Below are 15,594 nucleotides of genomic sequence, written 5' to 3' on the forward strand. Positions count from 1 at the left end.
TCGAAATTGTTGTATTTACACAAGACAGATCCAGTTTCCGAGAAAAACGATTTCGCAATTCTTCTTCGAGATTACTTCATATTTAGTTTCAAACCGGGGTTCTTTCATTCTTGAATTCGTAATTGCCATGTGAACGAAGTAGATCAAACTGATAGAAGTTTATAATCTCTCGATTGTGCCCTATCTATTTTTGTACCGGAAATCTTTAATGTTCTTCGTCAATCGTCTTGATAATTGGGGGATGAGTCATCCGTTCAACGTAAACTTTGGTTTTCTATTCTTCCTTCCCTATCGACTGCCGAAATTAATGCGAAAACCCCCGAAGCTCCGCCCACATGACCGCTTTCATCGTATGTGCAGAAAAACGTATGTGCAGAAAAACCGTGCGGCCAAACCGTGCCAGGGTTGCATTTTAGGCTCCGCCCCCGACTCCGCCCACTTTCCCCCGATTTTTTTCCCCGGTTTTTCTTTTCCCGGAATTTGCGGGGTCTCTCAAAAGTTCCCGAGAGAAAACGCCGCGCCCCAACGAGAAGCGAAGCGTACGCGTCGCGTGCCCAGCGATGACAAGGCGACTTGGTCAAGCTTTGGCAAACAGGAATCGACTCATTCTTTCGATCGACCAGCTTTTGCGAGTTAGACAAAGCTTCCTCTCGAAGAAACACTCCTGTTCGGGTTGTGTAATTCTCTTTTTGCTTCTTGATCTGCTCACCTCACCTTGTTTTGCTACTGAAAATCTCCAAAAATGATTTGAGACCTCAAAAACTTTCATGTGTCAGTGATAATGGAATTTTATCAAAACATCAGGGTTCAAGTATTTTTCTAAAGTATCGTCTATCGATGTCATGTTTTAGAAGTCTGTGTCTCTAAGTCTCTAGCTTACCCTTTCAATGTCTCTTTTCCAAATCTATGCGCCATGTGTGTTACTCACTATCTTATACTTCTATGAATGTTGTCACTTTTTTTTCCAAAATATCTTTTTCGACTTTCAAAAACCTCAATTTTTCTTTCCAGGTATATAATTTATTGTAAGAAGTTTCTCCATTCAACACACACTTTTCAATAATGGCGGCTCTCCCTATTAAATTTCATGAGCATCTGCAGCTCCCCAATGCTGGAATTCGGGTTCCCAACATCACATTCTCCAATGTCACCATGGAATCTGACAAAAACATTGTCGTTCGTGAAATGGTAAACACAGTTAAAACCTTCCTGAGCAAATAAAAATGTATAAATCTCACAGATTGGAGATCAACAACAAGTAGTGATAATTGATCTGGCGGATACAGCAAATCCAACTCGTCGTCCGATATCTGCTGATTCTGTTATTATGCATCCAACTGCGAAAATTCTTGCCCTTAAATGTTAGTTTTTGACTCTCATCAAATAATATTCGTTTTCTATTGCAGCTGGCAAGACTCTTCAAATTTTCAACATTGAATTGAAAGCAAAAGTGAAAGCCCACCAGAATGTGGAAGATGTAGTTTATTGGAAATGGATTAGTGATAAGTTGATCGCTCTCGTTTCCGACACAGCAGTCTATCATTGGTCAATCGAAGGAGATGCAGCTCCAGTTAAGATGTTCGACAGACATCAGTCTTTGGCCGGTACTCAAATCATAAACTACCGTGCCGATGCCGAAAGCAAATGGCTCGTTCTTATTGGTATCTCCGCCAAAGATTCCCGTGTTGTTGGAAGCATGCAATTGTACAGTACAGAAAGAAAGGTGTCGCAGCCAATTGAAGGTCATGCCGCCAGTTTCGTCCGATTCAAGGTGAGCAATTTTACTTTTAAAAAACTGGGGATATGCGAGCTCGCTTATTTTACAGGTTGACGGAAATCAACAACCATCCAACTTGTTCTGCTTCTCCGTGAAAACAGAAACCGGAGGTAAACTTCACATCATTGAAGTCGGAACCCCCGCCACTGGAAATTCACCTTTCCAAAAGAAGAATGTTGATGTTCCATACACAGCTGATACTGCGGGCGATTTCCCAGTTTCTATGCAGGTTAGTTTAGTAAATTTTCTAAACATATTAAAACGAAATTCGATAGTTTCGTTATGTTTATAATTCACATACTCCTCAACGCAGTGTATTAAATTGTTTACGTCATCTCAAACCGATATTTTCAGGTTTCAACCAAGCAAGGAATCATCTACTTGGTGACGAAGCAGGGTTACGTCCATCTTTACGATGTGGAATCTGGATTGCGCATCTACTCAAATCGTATCTCGACTGATACAGTTTTCGTCACTTGCGAGTACACAGCCACTGGAGGAATTATGGGAATCAACAGAAAAGGACAAGTTCTCTCAGTTTCGATTGATGAGGCTAACCTGGTTCCTTTCGTCACCAACCAACTTCAAAACCCAGATTTGGCGTTGAAGCTAGCTGTTCGATGTGACCTTCCTGGTGCAGAGGAGTTGTTCGTCCGTAAATTCAATTTGCTGTTCAGCAACGGTCAATTTGGTGAAGCTGCTAAAGTTGCCGCTTCCGCACCTCAAGGAATTCTCCGAACTCCAGCCACTATCCAAAAATTCCAACAGTGCCCATCCACCGGATCTGGTCCTTCGCCTCTTCTTCAATTTTTCGGTATTCTTCTGGATCAAGGAAAGCTGAACAAGTACGAAACCTTGGAGTTGTGCCGTCCTGTTTTGGCTCAAGGAAGAAAAGAACTGATCACCAAGTGGCTCAATGAGCAGAAGCTTGAATGCTGCGAAGAGTTAGGAGATCTCATCAAGCCACACGATGTCAACACTGCTTTATCTGTCTATCTGCGCGGAAATGTACCACACAAAGTTGTTCAATCCTTCGCTGAGACAGGACAATTTGACAAGATTGTGATGTATGCAAAGCGCGTCGGATTCCAGCCAGACTACTTGTTCCAACTCCGACAAATTCTTCGCAACTCGAATCCAGATAACGGAGCTAAGTTCGCTCAACTTCTTGTTTCTGAGAGTGAGAATGGAGAGCCTCTCGCTGATTTGTCTCAGGTAAATTTAAAATTCATCAGGAATTTACATTTTACTTCGTTTTCTGTTTGAAACTCAGCGATTATTTCAGATCATCGACTGCTTCATGGAAGTTCAAGCCGTTCAGCCATGCACCTCCTTCTTGCTTGAAGTTTTGAAAGGAGACAAGCCAGAGGAAGGACATCTTCAAACACGACTTTTGGAGATGAATCTTCTTGCTGCTCCAGCTGTTGCTGATGCTATTTTGGCCAACAAGATGTTCTCTCATTATGATCGTGCCGCTATCGGTCAACTCTGCGAGAAGGCTGGTCTTCTGCAAAGGGCTCTCGAGCATTTCACTGACCTTTATGACATCAAGAGAACTGTCGTTCATACTCATTTGCTCAAACCAGATGTAAGTTATTTTTCATAAAAACATACACAAGTGAATTTGTGATTTTTGGGATAACGTTTCGACGTTTCGCCCCTTGAGGAGTTGAACTTGTGAGGGCGAAGAAGAGGGTGCGGCGCCGCTACCGACTGAGCCACGCGGGTAAAGAGAAAGCGCACGCCCGATTGCATACATAAAGGCGAGGACGACAGCTGTACGCAGAGTGACATTAAGCGTTGTACACCGTAACGGTAGAATGCTTACTCTAGCTACAAAAAAACTACGAAAAATCTCCTGTCCCCCCACCTTTAACCTGTAATTCATAAGTATCTCTCGTGTATGCTTACATAGCCGATAATTATCAATATTTTATTTTAGTGGCTCGTTGGATACTTTGGAAGTCTCTCCGTAGAAGATTCATTGGAATGCCTAAAAGCCATGCTCACTCAAAACATTCGCCAAAACCTTCAAGTCGTCGTTCAAATCGCTTCTAAGTACCACGAACAACTTGGAGCTGATAAGCTGATTGAGATGTTCGAGACTCACAAGTCATACGAAGGTCTCTTCTATTTCCTCGGGTCCATCGTCAACTTCAGCCAAGATCCAGAGGTTCACTTCAAGTACATCCAGGCTGCCACTCGTACTGGACAGATTAAAGAAGTCGAGCGAATCTGCAGAGAATCTCAATGCTACGATGCGGAACGAGTCAAGAACTTCCTCAAGGAAGCTAAGCTCAACGATCAACTCCCACTGATCATTGTTTGTGACCGTCACAATATGGTCCATGACTTGGTTCTCTACTTGTACAGAAACCAACTACAGAAGTACATCGAAGTCTTCGTTCAAAAGGTAAATGCTGCCCGACTCCCAATTGTTGTCGGAGCTCTTCTTGACGTCGACTGCAGCGAAGATGCCATCAAGCAGCTCATCATCAACACCCGAGGAAAGTTCGATATTGATGAACTCGTCGAAGAAGTTGAGAAACGTAACCGACTAAAGCTCTTGAACCATTGGCTTGAATCGAGAATCCAGGAGGGAGCTACTGATGCTGCCACTCACAATGCCATGGCCAAGATCTACATCGACTCGAACAACAACCCCGAACGATTCCTGAAGGAGAATCCGTACTACGACAGTAAGGTTGTCGGAAAATACTGCGAGAAGCGTGATCCCCACTACGCATTCCTTTCATACGAACGAGGACAGTGTGATGCTGAGCTTATTAATGTGTGCAACGAAAACTCTCTGTTCAAGAACTTGGCTAGATATTTGGTTAAGAGAAGAGATTTCACTCTCTGGGAACAAGTTCTCAACGAGGAGAATGTCTACAGAAGACAGTTGATTGATCAAGTCGTTCAAACTGCTCTGTCCGAAACCCAAGACCCAGAAGACATTTCGGTGACTGTTAAAGCTTTTATGGCTGCCGATTTGCCGAACGAGCTCATTGAGCTTTTGGAGAAGATCGTTCTCGATAACTCTGCATTCTCTGAGCACCGAAATCTTCAAAATCTGCTCATCTTGACTGCCATGAGAGTAAGTTGAATGCTAGAAAACTGGGTTATCACAGATTCATTTCAGGCTGACAGAACCCGTGTCATGGAGTATATTCAAAAGCTGGATAACTATGATGCTCCAGACATCGCCAACATCGCCATTACTTCAGAGCTTTACGAGGAAGCCTTTGCTATTTTCAAGAAGTTTGATGTCAACTCAAGTGCCATCAATGTTCTCATTGAGAATGTTAACAATTTGGACAGAGCTTACGAATTCGCTGAGAAGTGTAATCAATCAGATGTGTGGGCATCACTTGCCAAGGCTCAACTCAAACAAGATCTTGTGAAGGAAGCTGTTGATTCATTCATCAAGGCAGACGATCCAGGAGCGTACATGGAGGTTGTCAACAAATGCTCTCAAACGGAACACTGGGAAGATCTTGTCCGCTATCTTCAGATGGCTCGCAAGAAGAGCCGCGAGTCATACATCGAGACCGAATTAGTTTATGCCCTCGCAAAAACCGGACGTCTCACTGAGTTGGAAGAGTTTATTGCCGGACCAAATCATGCTCAAATTGGTCAGATTGGTGACCGTTGTTTTGATAACGGAATGTTCGACGCTGCTAAGATCCTCTTCAACAACGTTTCGAACTTTGCCAAGCTTTCTGTTACACTTGTTCGTTTGGGAGAATACCAAGGAGCTGTTGACGCTGCTCGCAAGGCCAATAGCACTAAGACCTGGAAACAAGTTTGCTTCTCGTGTGTGGAGAACGGAGAGTTCCGTCTTGCTCAAATGTGTGGGCTTCATATTGTTGTTCATGCTGATGAGCTCGAAGAATTGATCAATTTCTACCAAGATCGTGGACACTTTGAAGAACTCATTGCTCTTCTTGAAGCTGCCTTGGGACTGGAACGCGCCCACATGGGAATGTTCACCGAGCTTGCTATCCTCTACTCAAAATACAAGCCAGAGAAGATGCGCGAGCATTTGGAATTGTTCTGGAGCCGTGTCAACATTCCAAAGGTTCTCCGTGCTGCTGAGCAAGCCCATCTCTGGTCTGAATTGGTATTCTTGTATGATAAGTACGAGGAGTACGACAATGCTGCTTTGACCATGATGCAACATCCAACGGAATCATGGAGAGAGCAACACTTCAAGGAAGTCATCGCCAAGGTGGCCAATGTAGAGCTCTACTACAAAGCTATGCAATTCTACTTGGACTTCAAGCCACTTCTCCTCAATGATCTCCTTGCTGTTCTCTCCCCAAGATTGGATCATTCTCGCACTGTTCTCTTCTTCAACAAGCGTAAGTATATTTTGTTTTCAAAAATAATAGCAAGGAGTTTATTTCAGTCAAGCAAATTCCTCTCGTCAAGCCATACCTCAGACAAGTCCAAAACTTGAACAACAAGGCTATCAACGAAGCTTTGAACCAATTGCTGATTGACGAGGAAGACCATGCCGGACTTCGTTCTTCCATTGAGGCTCAAGACAATTTCGACAACATCTCCCTTGCTCAACAACTCGAGAAACACCCACTTGTCGAGTTCAGAAGAATTTCAGCTTACTTGTTCAAGGGAAACAACCGGTGGAAGCAATCCATCGAGCTTTGCAAGAAAGACAAGTTGTACAAAGATGCTATGGAATATGCTGCAGAATCGAGAAATGGAGAGCTTGCGGAAGAGCTTCTTTCCTTCTTCCTCGATGAAAAACTTTATGACTGCTTTGCCGCCTCGCTTTATCATTGCTACGACCTCCTCCACCCTGATGTCATCATGGAGCTCGCCTGGAAACACAAAATCATGGACTACGCCATGCCATACATGATCCAAGTGATGAGAGATTATCAGACCAGACTGGAGAAATTGGAACGTTCTGAACATGAGCGAAAAGAGGAAAAGGCTGAGCAGCAACAGAACAATAAAATGACGAGTAAGATTTGAATCGCTTTAATTCAAAAAATACCATCGTTTTTTTCAGTGGAGCCACAGCTTATGCTTACGTATGGTGCTCCTGCTCCACAGATGGGCTACCCTGGCGCTCCGGCTGGGTACGGAGGACAACCTGCTTACGGTCAGCCTGGTCAACCAGGATTTAATGCCCCTGGATTTATGTAACTCGATAAATAGTTTTATCATGCCCCTACTTTCTCTTACCCATTCTTACTTTCCCCCGCATCAATATTTAATTAATTGTAATTTATTGCTTGATGTCTATACACCCGTTTTGTTTAATTTATGATATTCGATTTCTATTTATTTCGCCCCCTATGAAATTGTGATGGTTTAAATTCTAATCCGTGAATTATCCTTAAGGTTGTTGGTCCGATGTGTCGTCTCACAGTTCTGCTTGTTTAGAAGAAGTTGATCGCAACTGATTTAAACCAGAACCATCATGAATAAATTAATTCGTTGTTATCAGTTGTTCAACTATCGGGGATGAAAAACTGGTTCTTTTCCATCAACATAACATTGGAGTCAAGTTACGAATCGATCCTCGATTTTGCCGAGTTTCTATAGTAGTCGGTTCAGAGTTTCAGAGTAAAATGTCCGAGAAGCCGTCTGGAAAATCGAAACCGGCATGCAGTGAAGGTGGTGATCTTCGCGTTCAGACGGAGAGCGGTCAGAAAGAAACGGTTGTAGATATTGATTTTAAATTGAATTTTATTTAGGAGATACATTCATCACAGCTACTCAACGACCCGATGGATCATGGAGAAAAGCGAGAAGGGTGAAAGAAGGGTAAACAGATTTTCTATTTTCTAAATACAAATTTTATTCAATTCCAGCTACATTCCACAAGATGAGCAACCCAAATATCAGAATAGAATGCAGTTGGAAGCCACCAATGGAAGATCTTCCGTGCCGTCTGGAGCCAATCCTCGAGCACCTGCTGGGACCCGAAAGCCAGTTAGTGGTAAGTCCTAACGCCTGCAAATCCAGTTTAAAAAACTAAAAAATTCCAGCAATCAAAGCTAATGTGTGCATCACTCCACAAGATCACTTCCAAAAGAAAATCGATTTAACCAAGAAGAAGATTGAAGATATTGAAGGAATGGAATCTCGAATTGCAAGTGGAGAATTGGTTCCACAGCCGAATCAAGTGAAGAAAATCCAACGGAAACAAGAGTATCTGGATGAGATCGAAAAGCTAACGAAAGAAATGGAGAAGCTATAAAGAAGACATTCCAAAGATTCTAAATAGGATCTACCTCGTTTTAGATTTGTGCTATAATTTGAATTAAATGTTTTTTGTGAGTATAAAACGGGTTCGAATTCTTGTTGTTTCATTGTATTTATAATTAATGCAAAACATGACAATTAGATCTGAGAATCTTTTCAATGGCCAAATTTGATGCAGTGTACAAAAATACATAAATTGTAACAGTTAGTGACTCGCTGGATTCGCTGACGGAGATGCAACAGCTGGAAGGTTTTTGGCTTCTGGAATCAACCGATTAGATTTGAATTGCAGTTTAAAAATCTCAGCTTACCGTAAGCTCTTCGAAGAGTCTCTGTGATTATTTTCATATCATTCTCGATTGTTTGTGACCAGTTTTCGACGTCTCCAATCTCTTTCAAGGCATAGTTCAAGCCTTCGGTGATGAATAGCCATTGTTCCGTTTGTTTCGCCAGAGCAGCCGAATTGTTCTCGAACCGTTTTGCTTCAACATCAAGACGTTTTTGATTCCCATAGGCTTGAGATACTCTGAAAAATTCGAATTTTCCAACCAAACAAAACAGCTCGGGTTACTTTGCATTTAAATGATCCACAACTGCTGTTGACAAGGTTTGAGCAGCCACCACAGCTTCGTTTTTCAATTTTTCTGAAAATTTTTACGTTTTTATGTGTTGGGCTAATAACGAATCATACTTTACCTTGTACTTCTCTTCGCAGATGTTGTTTTTTGCTGTGCTCTTTCAACATATTTGACAACTGTGACATTTTTCTGAAAAGACTATTTTAGTAACTGAAGAAGGAAAATTGTGAAAGAATTGAAAGGAAATAATGTGAAATTGAATAGCGAAAAAGGAGCCAAGTATTGATTCCTAGCCTAAAGAGAGGGAAGGGAATGGGGGAAGGAGAAGCAATGAACTAGGAAGACATTGAGTAGTTTGCAGAGAGTATTCAGTCTAAAAAATGTTCGAACCCCCGGACATGTGATCCTTAAGAAATTCTAGAATAATGTGAATTGCCTCTGTCCATTGAATTCATTTGCATTTTAAAATGTAATCCGATTTTGTTAAATTCGGAAAAGAGCGGAACCCATCGATTTTTTTCTACATTTTCCATACTATTCGAATGATATGACTGTAAGTTATAATCAGTCAGTAGCTACTTCAAGACCATGGACCTTTCTTGCTCTCATATTCAGGTATTCAGGTATTCTGTAGTAATATTTACGGCGTTTAATTCAGATGGAGAGGTTCGGTATGGAAGGCGATCTGGATTCAGTACTCAGTCTGGCTGGGATTATACTTTCTAGTATCCGCGATCTATCGTTTCATTTTGCAAGATTATCAGAGACAGATTTTTGTGCAGTTAGTAGATTACACGGGTGCTAGATTGTCATATGTTCCTCTGGATTGGATGCTTGGATTCTTCATTGCTGGAGTTCTCCGCAGATTTTGGTATCTCTATGACATCATTGGATTTATTGACAAGTAAGATAACACAATAATTAGTGAAATTTATAAATTTGATTCAGTATTGCTTGTTCAACAGCCACATACATTCGGGGAGACAGTGACAGAGCAAAACAGTACAGACGAAATATAATTCGATACTGTGAGCTGACTCAAGTTCTAATCTTTCGTGATTTATCGATGAAAGCTCGAAAACGGTTTCCAACTCTTGATACGGTGGCAGCTGCAGGATTCATGATGCCTCATGAAAAAGCCAACTTTGATCAGATTCAATACAATTACAACAAGTATTTCCTACCGTTCAACTGGGCATGGGCATTGGTTTACAATGCGAGAAAAGAAGGACTCATTGAAGGAGACTACTATGTTACAGTGATATCAGAGGATATCAAGAAGTTCCGTACAGGTCTTGCTTGGGTTTGTAACTACGATTGGGTGCCGCTTCCTATCATTTATCCCACTATTGTGTGCCTCGCAGTTCATATGTATTTCTTCGTGTGTGTCATGGCAAGACAGTACGTGAAAGGTTCTGAGAATGACCCAAATATGGTAAATCATTTATTTAAACTATTTTATAAAGATCTATTCAGATTGATCTAGTATTTCCATTTATGACAAGCATCCAATTCGTTTTTTATATGGGATGGTTGAAAGTTGGAGAAGGCCTACTGAATCCATGGGGTGAAGATGACGACGACTTCGAGACTAATATGCTTATCGACAGAAATCTTGCGGTATTCTACTTTTTTAAACTTTCAATAGAAAAAGAAATATTCAGATGGGATTGAAAATCGTCGACGAAGGATATGATAAAACACCAAGATTGGAAAAGGACGCATTCTGGGATGATACGTGGGTTCCATTGTATTCAGAAGCTAGTGCCCATGAGAAGAGATACCATCAAAGGCAGGGATCATTGGCACACATTAAGTAAGAATGAATATTATTTTTATAAATTTTTTAAAAAATTTTCAGATTGAGTCGATCGGTTTCGCAAGTCAGAATGGTTCCTAGAGATGGAAGACGAGCCAGTGTTGTCAAGGAACGAATCGTCAATGTCAAACCGTAATCAGAATTTTCTAGTTTTTCTCCTTGAAATTTCAGTTCAGAGAAGAAACTAACGAGTCGAGAGGCAATGGTATCGGTGACGTTTTCCGTCCATCATCTCTTCTCAATTTGATGAAGCATGCTGCCTCTTCTCATAGTTTGGAAAGACAGCAAAGTCCAGGAAGTTTCCGAATGGACACACTTTCACCTACTTCTCCCACAACTAACGCCAAAGAATATGAAAGCGATAAGAGAGACTAAATAGATAAAATGTTTGGACACCATCCTTTGTCTGTCATGATGTTGAATAAAGCACACGAAAAAAATTTTTATTTCGATTTATTTCCAATCAGCGCCCAGAACGCTTTCAAGAGAAAAATGGACAAAAATGCTTCTCAAGCGGAAAACATAAAATTATGATTCTAATTCTCTTATTCTGAGACAACTAACCTAGAAACAATCGGGGAGACAGAAAAGATTTATGGGAGCGAGACAGAAGGCAATCAGTTTATTACACTCAAAAACAATAAAAAGATCAAAATCGAGGTTTACTTCTTGGCGGCCATAGCGAGCTTGATAAGTCCTTCGGTGGAGTGAGACTTTGGACGTTCGAGTGGAAGTCCCATTCCTCTGGCCCAGATCAATTGGGAAAGGCATCCGAGAGCGCGGGAAACTCCGAAAAGAACAGTGTAGAAGGACATCTCAGTCATTCCGAAGTATTGAAGGAGAACACCAGAGTGGGAGTCAACATTTGGCCATGGGTTCTTTGCCTTTCCTTGCTCAAGGAGAATTCCTGGAGTAATCTTGTAAAGAGTCGAGACCAGCTTGAAAAGATCATCATTTGGCAAGTGCTTGAGGGCGAATTCACGTTGACACTCATATCTTGGGTCAGTCTTTCTAAGTACAGCATGACCGTATCCTGGAACAACCTGTCCGCTCTTCAAATGCTTCCACACCCATTCCTTAAGTTGCTCCTCGGTGTAGTTGAATCCGATTTCTCCAACGATCTTGTTCAAGAAGACAAGAACCTAGAAGAGAAAAAAAAATTAATCAATGTTATAGATATTAGGCACGCACCTCTTGGTTAGCCAATCCGTGGAGTGGTCCAGCAAGTCCAGCCATAGCGGCGGAGAAGGCAAGGTATGGATCGGAAAGTGCAGATCCCACAAGATGAGATGTGTGAGCCGATACGTTTCCTCCTTCATGGTCAGAGTGGATAACAAGATAAAGTCTCATGAGCTCAGCGAAAAGTGGATCGTCATATCCGAGCATAGAAGAGAAGTTGGCGGACCAATCCTTCTTTGGGTCAATAACGCTGACAGCAGATCCATCACGGTACAAGTTGCGATAGATGATAGCAGCAACAGTTGGCAACTTAGCGAGGAGATCCATAGAGTCCTGAAAACAAACGTCAGTTCCGTTGAAAAACAGCTGTTGTGTTGTTTTCGGTTGCTTACCTCATAAGCGTACTCCCAGTAAGAAGCCTTGGCAACTCCTCTAGCATAAGCTCCGGCAAATTTGCTCTCGTTGTTCAAAGCAGCAATTGCGGCGATGAATTGGGCCATAGGATGGAGATTATCTGGGAAGTTGTCAAGCATGCGCACAACATGGGTTGGAAGGTCAGCGCGGGCGTTCCATTCCTTGGTGATAGCAGCGGTCTGAGCCTCACTTGGAACGTCTCCTGTACAGAGGAGCCACCAAATAGCTTCTGGAAGTGGCTCTTCTCCTCCCTTTGCCTTTGGAAGAAGCTTTTGGCACTCTGGGATAGAGTATCCACGGAATCTGATTCCTTCTTCTGGGTCAAGAACTGAGGTTTCGGTAACCATTCCCTTCATGCTTCTCATTCCTCCGTAAATCTATAAGGTAAAAATTATGCAAATTATATGCAAACATTTTTTGGGAATTGCGAGTGGCAAAAATTACCATGTCAATGTTGACACTTTGAACAACGGTGTTGCCATGCTCAGCACGGAACGACTTCACTTTGGCGTTGTGTGCTGGGATTTTCTTGGAAAGGACCTCCTTCAAGTTGGTAGATCCTTCAGCCGAAGTCGAAAGTGGAGCGACTTGGCACATTGGGATAACTCCCTTTGTGATGAATCTACGAAGTACTGTTCCGGTGATTGGCATTTTCTGGTCGGATTAAACCTGTAAACCAAAATATTTGAATTCTCGCAAGCGAGCTAGTATTTTTTTTCTGCAGAAATCTATCAGGAACACGTGTTAAACAGCAAATCATCTATTAATTTATCGCTTGACCGCCAAATGACGATAAAAATGATAGTAAACTTGGATGAAACACTGAGACATCTGATGGTGAAACAATCTCTCACACAGCACTCTCGTTCAAAAATGAGGACGGGCGGCGCGCAGCCGCACACTTTGCCCCCTCCTTCTCTAAACCTCACTCTCACGCGTCACAGGAAAGAAGTGGCAATGAGTTACGTTGGAGGTCAGCGAGATAGATTACGCATTCGTGGGACTTTCTAAATTGATGGAAAAACGCTGATTAAAGTAAGATAGAGAAAAACGGCTATATGGGTGATAATGAAAGCACTTGGAAGATGGCACAGAAGCGAGAAAGAGCACTTTTTAATAAATAGATAAGGATCATAACGCGCAAGCTGTGACGTTTAGTACACAATCTAACCACGCGGCGCGGGCAGAAAGAACGACTATAGTACCAAACTGACACGAGGAGATGGAAACTATGAAGGAAGCGCACAAAGAACAATCAGAAAATAACATTGAAGTGGTTGCAACACCCAGCAGATAATACAATTTCACATATAAAAAACATTTTATAAAAAGTTAATATTTATTTCACAAGAATACAATCTCAATTCGTGAAGTCGAATGTATAATAATGGATGAGTGCCGATTTACATGCGCATTGCTGAGCGGCTTCTTCAGAAGGACCATGACCAGAAAATGTTTTTTGAGTCACATCTGGCATATTTTTTTTCTGCTCCCGTTCCTTCTCCGCAGTGGCTTTCATGATCTCTTCAGTTTGTGTGTGTTCGGCTCCAATTTGCAAATCATCGTCTGGACTGACTGGTCGAGAAATAAAAACGTTCAGAAGAACTTGATGAACTCCATGAGTGCTGACGCTAGGGTACACAAATTCCATTCTGTAGTCAGCGAATCTTGCTTTATCAGAAAGAAGGTCGATTAGAGTAGACTTTTTATCTTTCGTTTCGAAAGCTGCCTTCTGAGCAGTCGCTCGGTCTTCTTCTTCTTCTAACTCGTCAAACTGCTCAGCTGGAAAAAAGGAAATCATTATCGAAAAACGGGAAACTAGAAGATACTTACTTAAATCGAATGCTTGAACTGCTTCAACTCCTTCTTCTAATGTTTTCAGCATGAGCCAGGCCGCAAGATTTTTCGCTAACTTGATTTTTGGTTTGATTCCTCTTGTTTGTTGATTCCCCATCTGAAAATTGATAGATTATTGAACATCTGAAAACCTTTATTCGAACAGAAATGTTCGCTTCAATTAACATCCGTTCGGAAAATATAAAATAACTCACCGTGCATGTAACCATAAACTCGGAAGTTGCTTCGATTTTACTATCTTCATAAGCAGGAGCTTCTAATTTGTGTTTTTGACATTTTTCTTGTAAAGCTCCAACATAGTTCTTCTCTGGGACATTTTCTGGGAATGATTTGGCAGTTGGGATAGACTTATCCACATCTTTTACGGACACTGCTGCTGCTGCCCGCTTCGGCTCCTCAACTGGTCTTTCGGCAATAGTATTTCTAAATATTTTTTGTTTTGATGCTATCATCGTTTCCAATTTATGGCTCCTGGACGTTTCAGAACCCGACGTTTCAGAACTTTTCTGCATTTTTGTATAGTGGTTTTTGCGCACCAGATGAACATTGCTCATTTCAATTTTGTGTTTTCTGCTTTTTTGTTCATTCTCATCTACCGTACTCCAAATTCACACTGGGAATCTCTCAAAAAATCGTAAAAGTTGAACTTTTAAAAAACGATGACATTAATAAAATCATTCAAAATGAGACTTCTATTCGCCGGAAAAGTTATTGCGTACTTCTAGACATCGTTCTTGAAAAAGACATCGTTCTAGAGATACCCAGTGTGAACCTATCATTATTTGGAGTACGGTAGATGAGAATGAACAAAAAAGCAGAAAAACACAAAATTGAAATGAGCAATGCTCATCTAGTGCGCAAAAACCACTATACAAAAATGCAGAAAAGTTCTGAAACGTCGGGTTCTGAACTGTCGGGTTCGGAAACGTCGTGGTTCCGAAACGTCGGGTTCTGAAACGTCCAGGAGCCCAATTTATCTCTTACAGGTTAGCATGAGCTTCTTCAGCAGTTTCACCTGGAATCGAGAACTCGGCACTTTTACCATCATTGACCATATGGTGAAGATAATCGAGAGCAGCCTTCTGCTTTGCAATTTTTTTGCTGTTTCCTCGAGCTTTCACAGTTTTTCCTCTCAAATTCAATGTCATTTCGAATTCTAGACCAACAGTATTTGGAATTTCTGAGCATGCCCACGAAGGCGTTTGTTGGAAAGAGCCTTTCGCTCCCTCTTCGAGAACCATGAGTGGTGTTTTTCTCATGAACATTTCCAATTCTGCTTTGCTTTTTGCTAACTTGCTAACTGGACTGTTTGGTCTTTCTGTCATCGATGGTCTGAACGGGGCATCTGATCCACAAAATACCGATTCGAAGGAGAAACCGGACATCTGAAAAAAGAAAATCTCTCATAACTTCGTTGGGAATGAAGATAGTAATTTGAAAAGACAACATAAAGTGTTAATTGTAATGATGTTGCGATGGCGTTCAGAGGGAAGCAAACCAGAACTACTGCTGCCGTGGCAAACAAAAACGCTGGAGTTTTTTAGGCGACGGCCACTTTTGTTGCGACACCTTAGCAATCAATTGCTTCTTTAAGGTTTACTTGTAAATTAATTGAATCAACGTTAAAGTTGACACTCCACCGAATTAGGAATGAATGTTATTCCTCTTCAGGACCGGCTATGCGCATTGAAAGAAATTTCTGGCCACAATTTTCATCACCGCCGCTCTTG

General features: G+C 41.7%; 6 protein-coding genes across 6 annotated transcripts; 3 read left to right on the plus strand and 3 right to left on the minus strand.

Moving 5' to 3' along the window:
* Window positions 1–1,062: 1,062 nt before the first annotated feature.
* Cbr-chc-1 lies at window positions 1,063–6,952 on the plus strand (the record flags this gene model as incomplete). The annotated part of the gene is made up of 10 exons (XM_045244146.1): window positions 1,063–1,213; window positions 1,241–1,258; window positions 1,407–1,771; window positions 1,827–2,006; window positions 2,132–2,992; window positions 3,051–3,365; window positions 3,720–4,874; window positions 4,920–6,141; window positions 6,189–6,767; window positions 6,816–6,952. 10 exons carry the CDS (start codon window positions 1,063–1,065, stop codon window positions 6,950–6,952), a joined length of 4,983 nt encoding a protein of 1,660 aa, XP_045094118.1.
* A 428-nt stretch (window positions 6,953–7,380) lies between these two features.
* Window positions 7,381–8,012, plus strand: CBG09807 (the record flags this gene model as incomplete). Its single annotated transcript, XM_002641466.1, has 4 exons — window positions 7,381–7,456; window positions 7,507–7,576; window positions 7,624–7,751; window positions 7,801–8,012. 4 exons carry the CDS (start codon window positions 7,381–7,383, stop codon window positions 8,010–8,012), a joined length of 486 nt encoding a protein of 161 aa, XP_002641512.1.
* Window positions 8,013–8,222: 210 nt separating this feature from the next.
* On the minus strand, window positions 8,223–8,780 carry CBG09808 (the record flags this gene model as incomplete). The annotated part of the gene is made up of 4 exons (XM_002641467.1): window positions 8,223–8,278; window positions 8,329–8,543; window positions 8,589–8,661; window positions 8,714–8,780. The coding sequence occupies 4 exons, from the start codon at window positions 8,778–8,780 to the stop codon at window positions 8,223–8,225; spliced, it is 411 nt and encodes a 136-aa protein (XP_002641513.1).
* A 362-nt stretch (window positions 8,781–9,142) lies between these two features.
* Window positions 9,143–10,789, plus strand: CBG09809 (the record flags this gene model as incomplete). Its single annotated transcript, XM_045244147.1, has 7 exons — window positions 9,143–9,210; window positions 9,254–9,499; window positions 9,544–10,030; window positions 10,072–10,215; window positions 10,260–10,411; window positions 10,457–10,546; window positions 10,612–10,789. The coding sequence occupies 7 exons, from the start codon at window positions 9,143–9,145 to the stop codon at window positions 10,787–10,789; spliced, it is 1,365 nt and encodes a 454-aa protein (XP_045094119.1).
* Window positions 10,790–11,076: 287 nt separating this feature from the next.
* Window positions 11,077–12,658, minus strand: Cbr-cts-1 (the record flags this gene model as incomplete). Its single annotated transcript, XM_002641469.1, has 4 exons — window positions 11,077–11,556; window positions 11,606–11,926; window positions 11,986–12,384; window positions 12,452–12,658. 4 exons carry the CDS (start codon window positions 12,656–12,658, stop codon window positions 11,077–11,079), a joined length of 1,407 nt encoding a protein of 468 aa, XP_002641515.1.
* Window positions 12,659–13,367: 709 nt separating this feature from the next.
* Window positions 13,368–15,249, minus strand: Cbr-rde-4 (the record flags this gene model as incomplete). Its single annotated transcript, XM_002641470.1, has 4 exons — window positions 13,368–13,789; window positions 13,841–13,961; window positions 14,059–14,287; window positions 14,849–15,249. The coding sequence occupies 4 exons, from the start codon at window positions 15,247–15,249 to the stop codon at window positions 13,368–13,370; spliced, it is 1,173 nt and encodes a 390-aa protein (XP_002641516.1).
* Window positions 15,250–15,594: the final 345 nt, after the last annotated feature.

This window comes from Caenorhabditis briggsae (assembly GCF_000004555.2).
Source record: "Caenorhabditis briggsae complete genome, chrIII, whole genome shotgun sequence".
Taxonomy (NCBI): Eukaryota; Metazoa; Nematoda; class Chromadorea; order Rhabditida; family Rhabditidae; genus Caenorhabditis; species Caenorhabditis briggsae.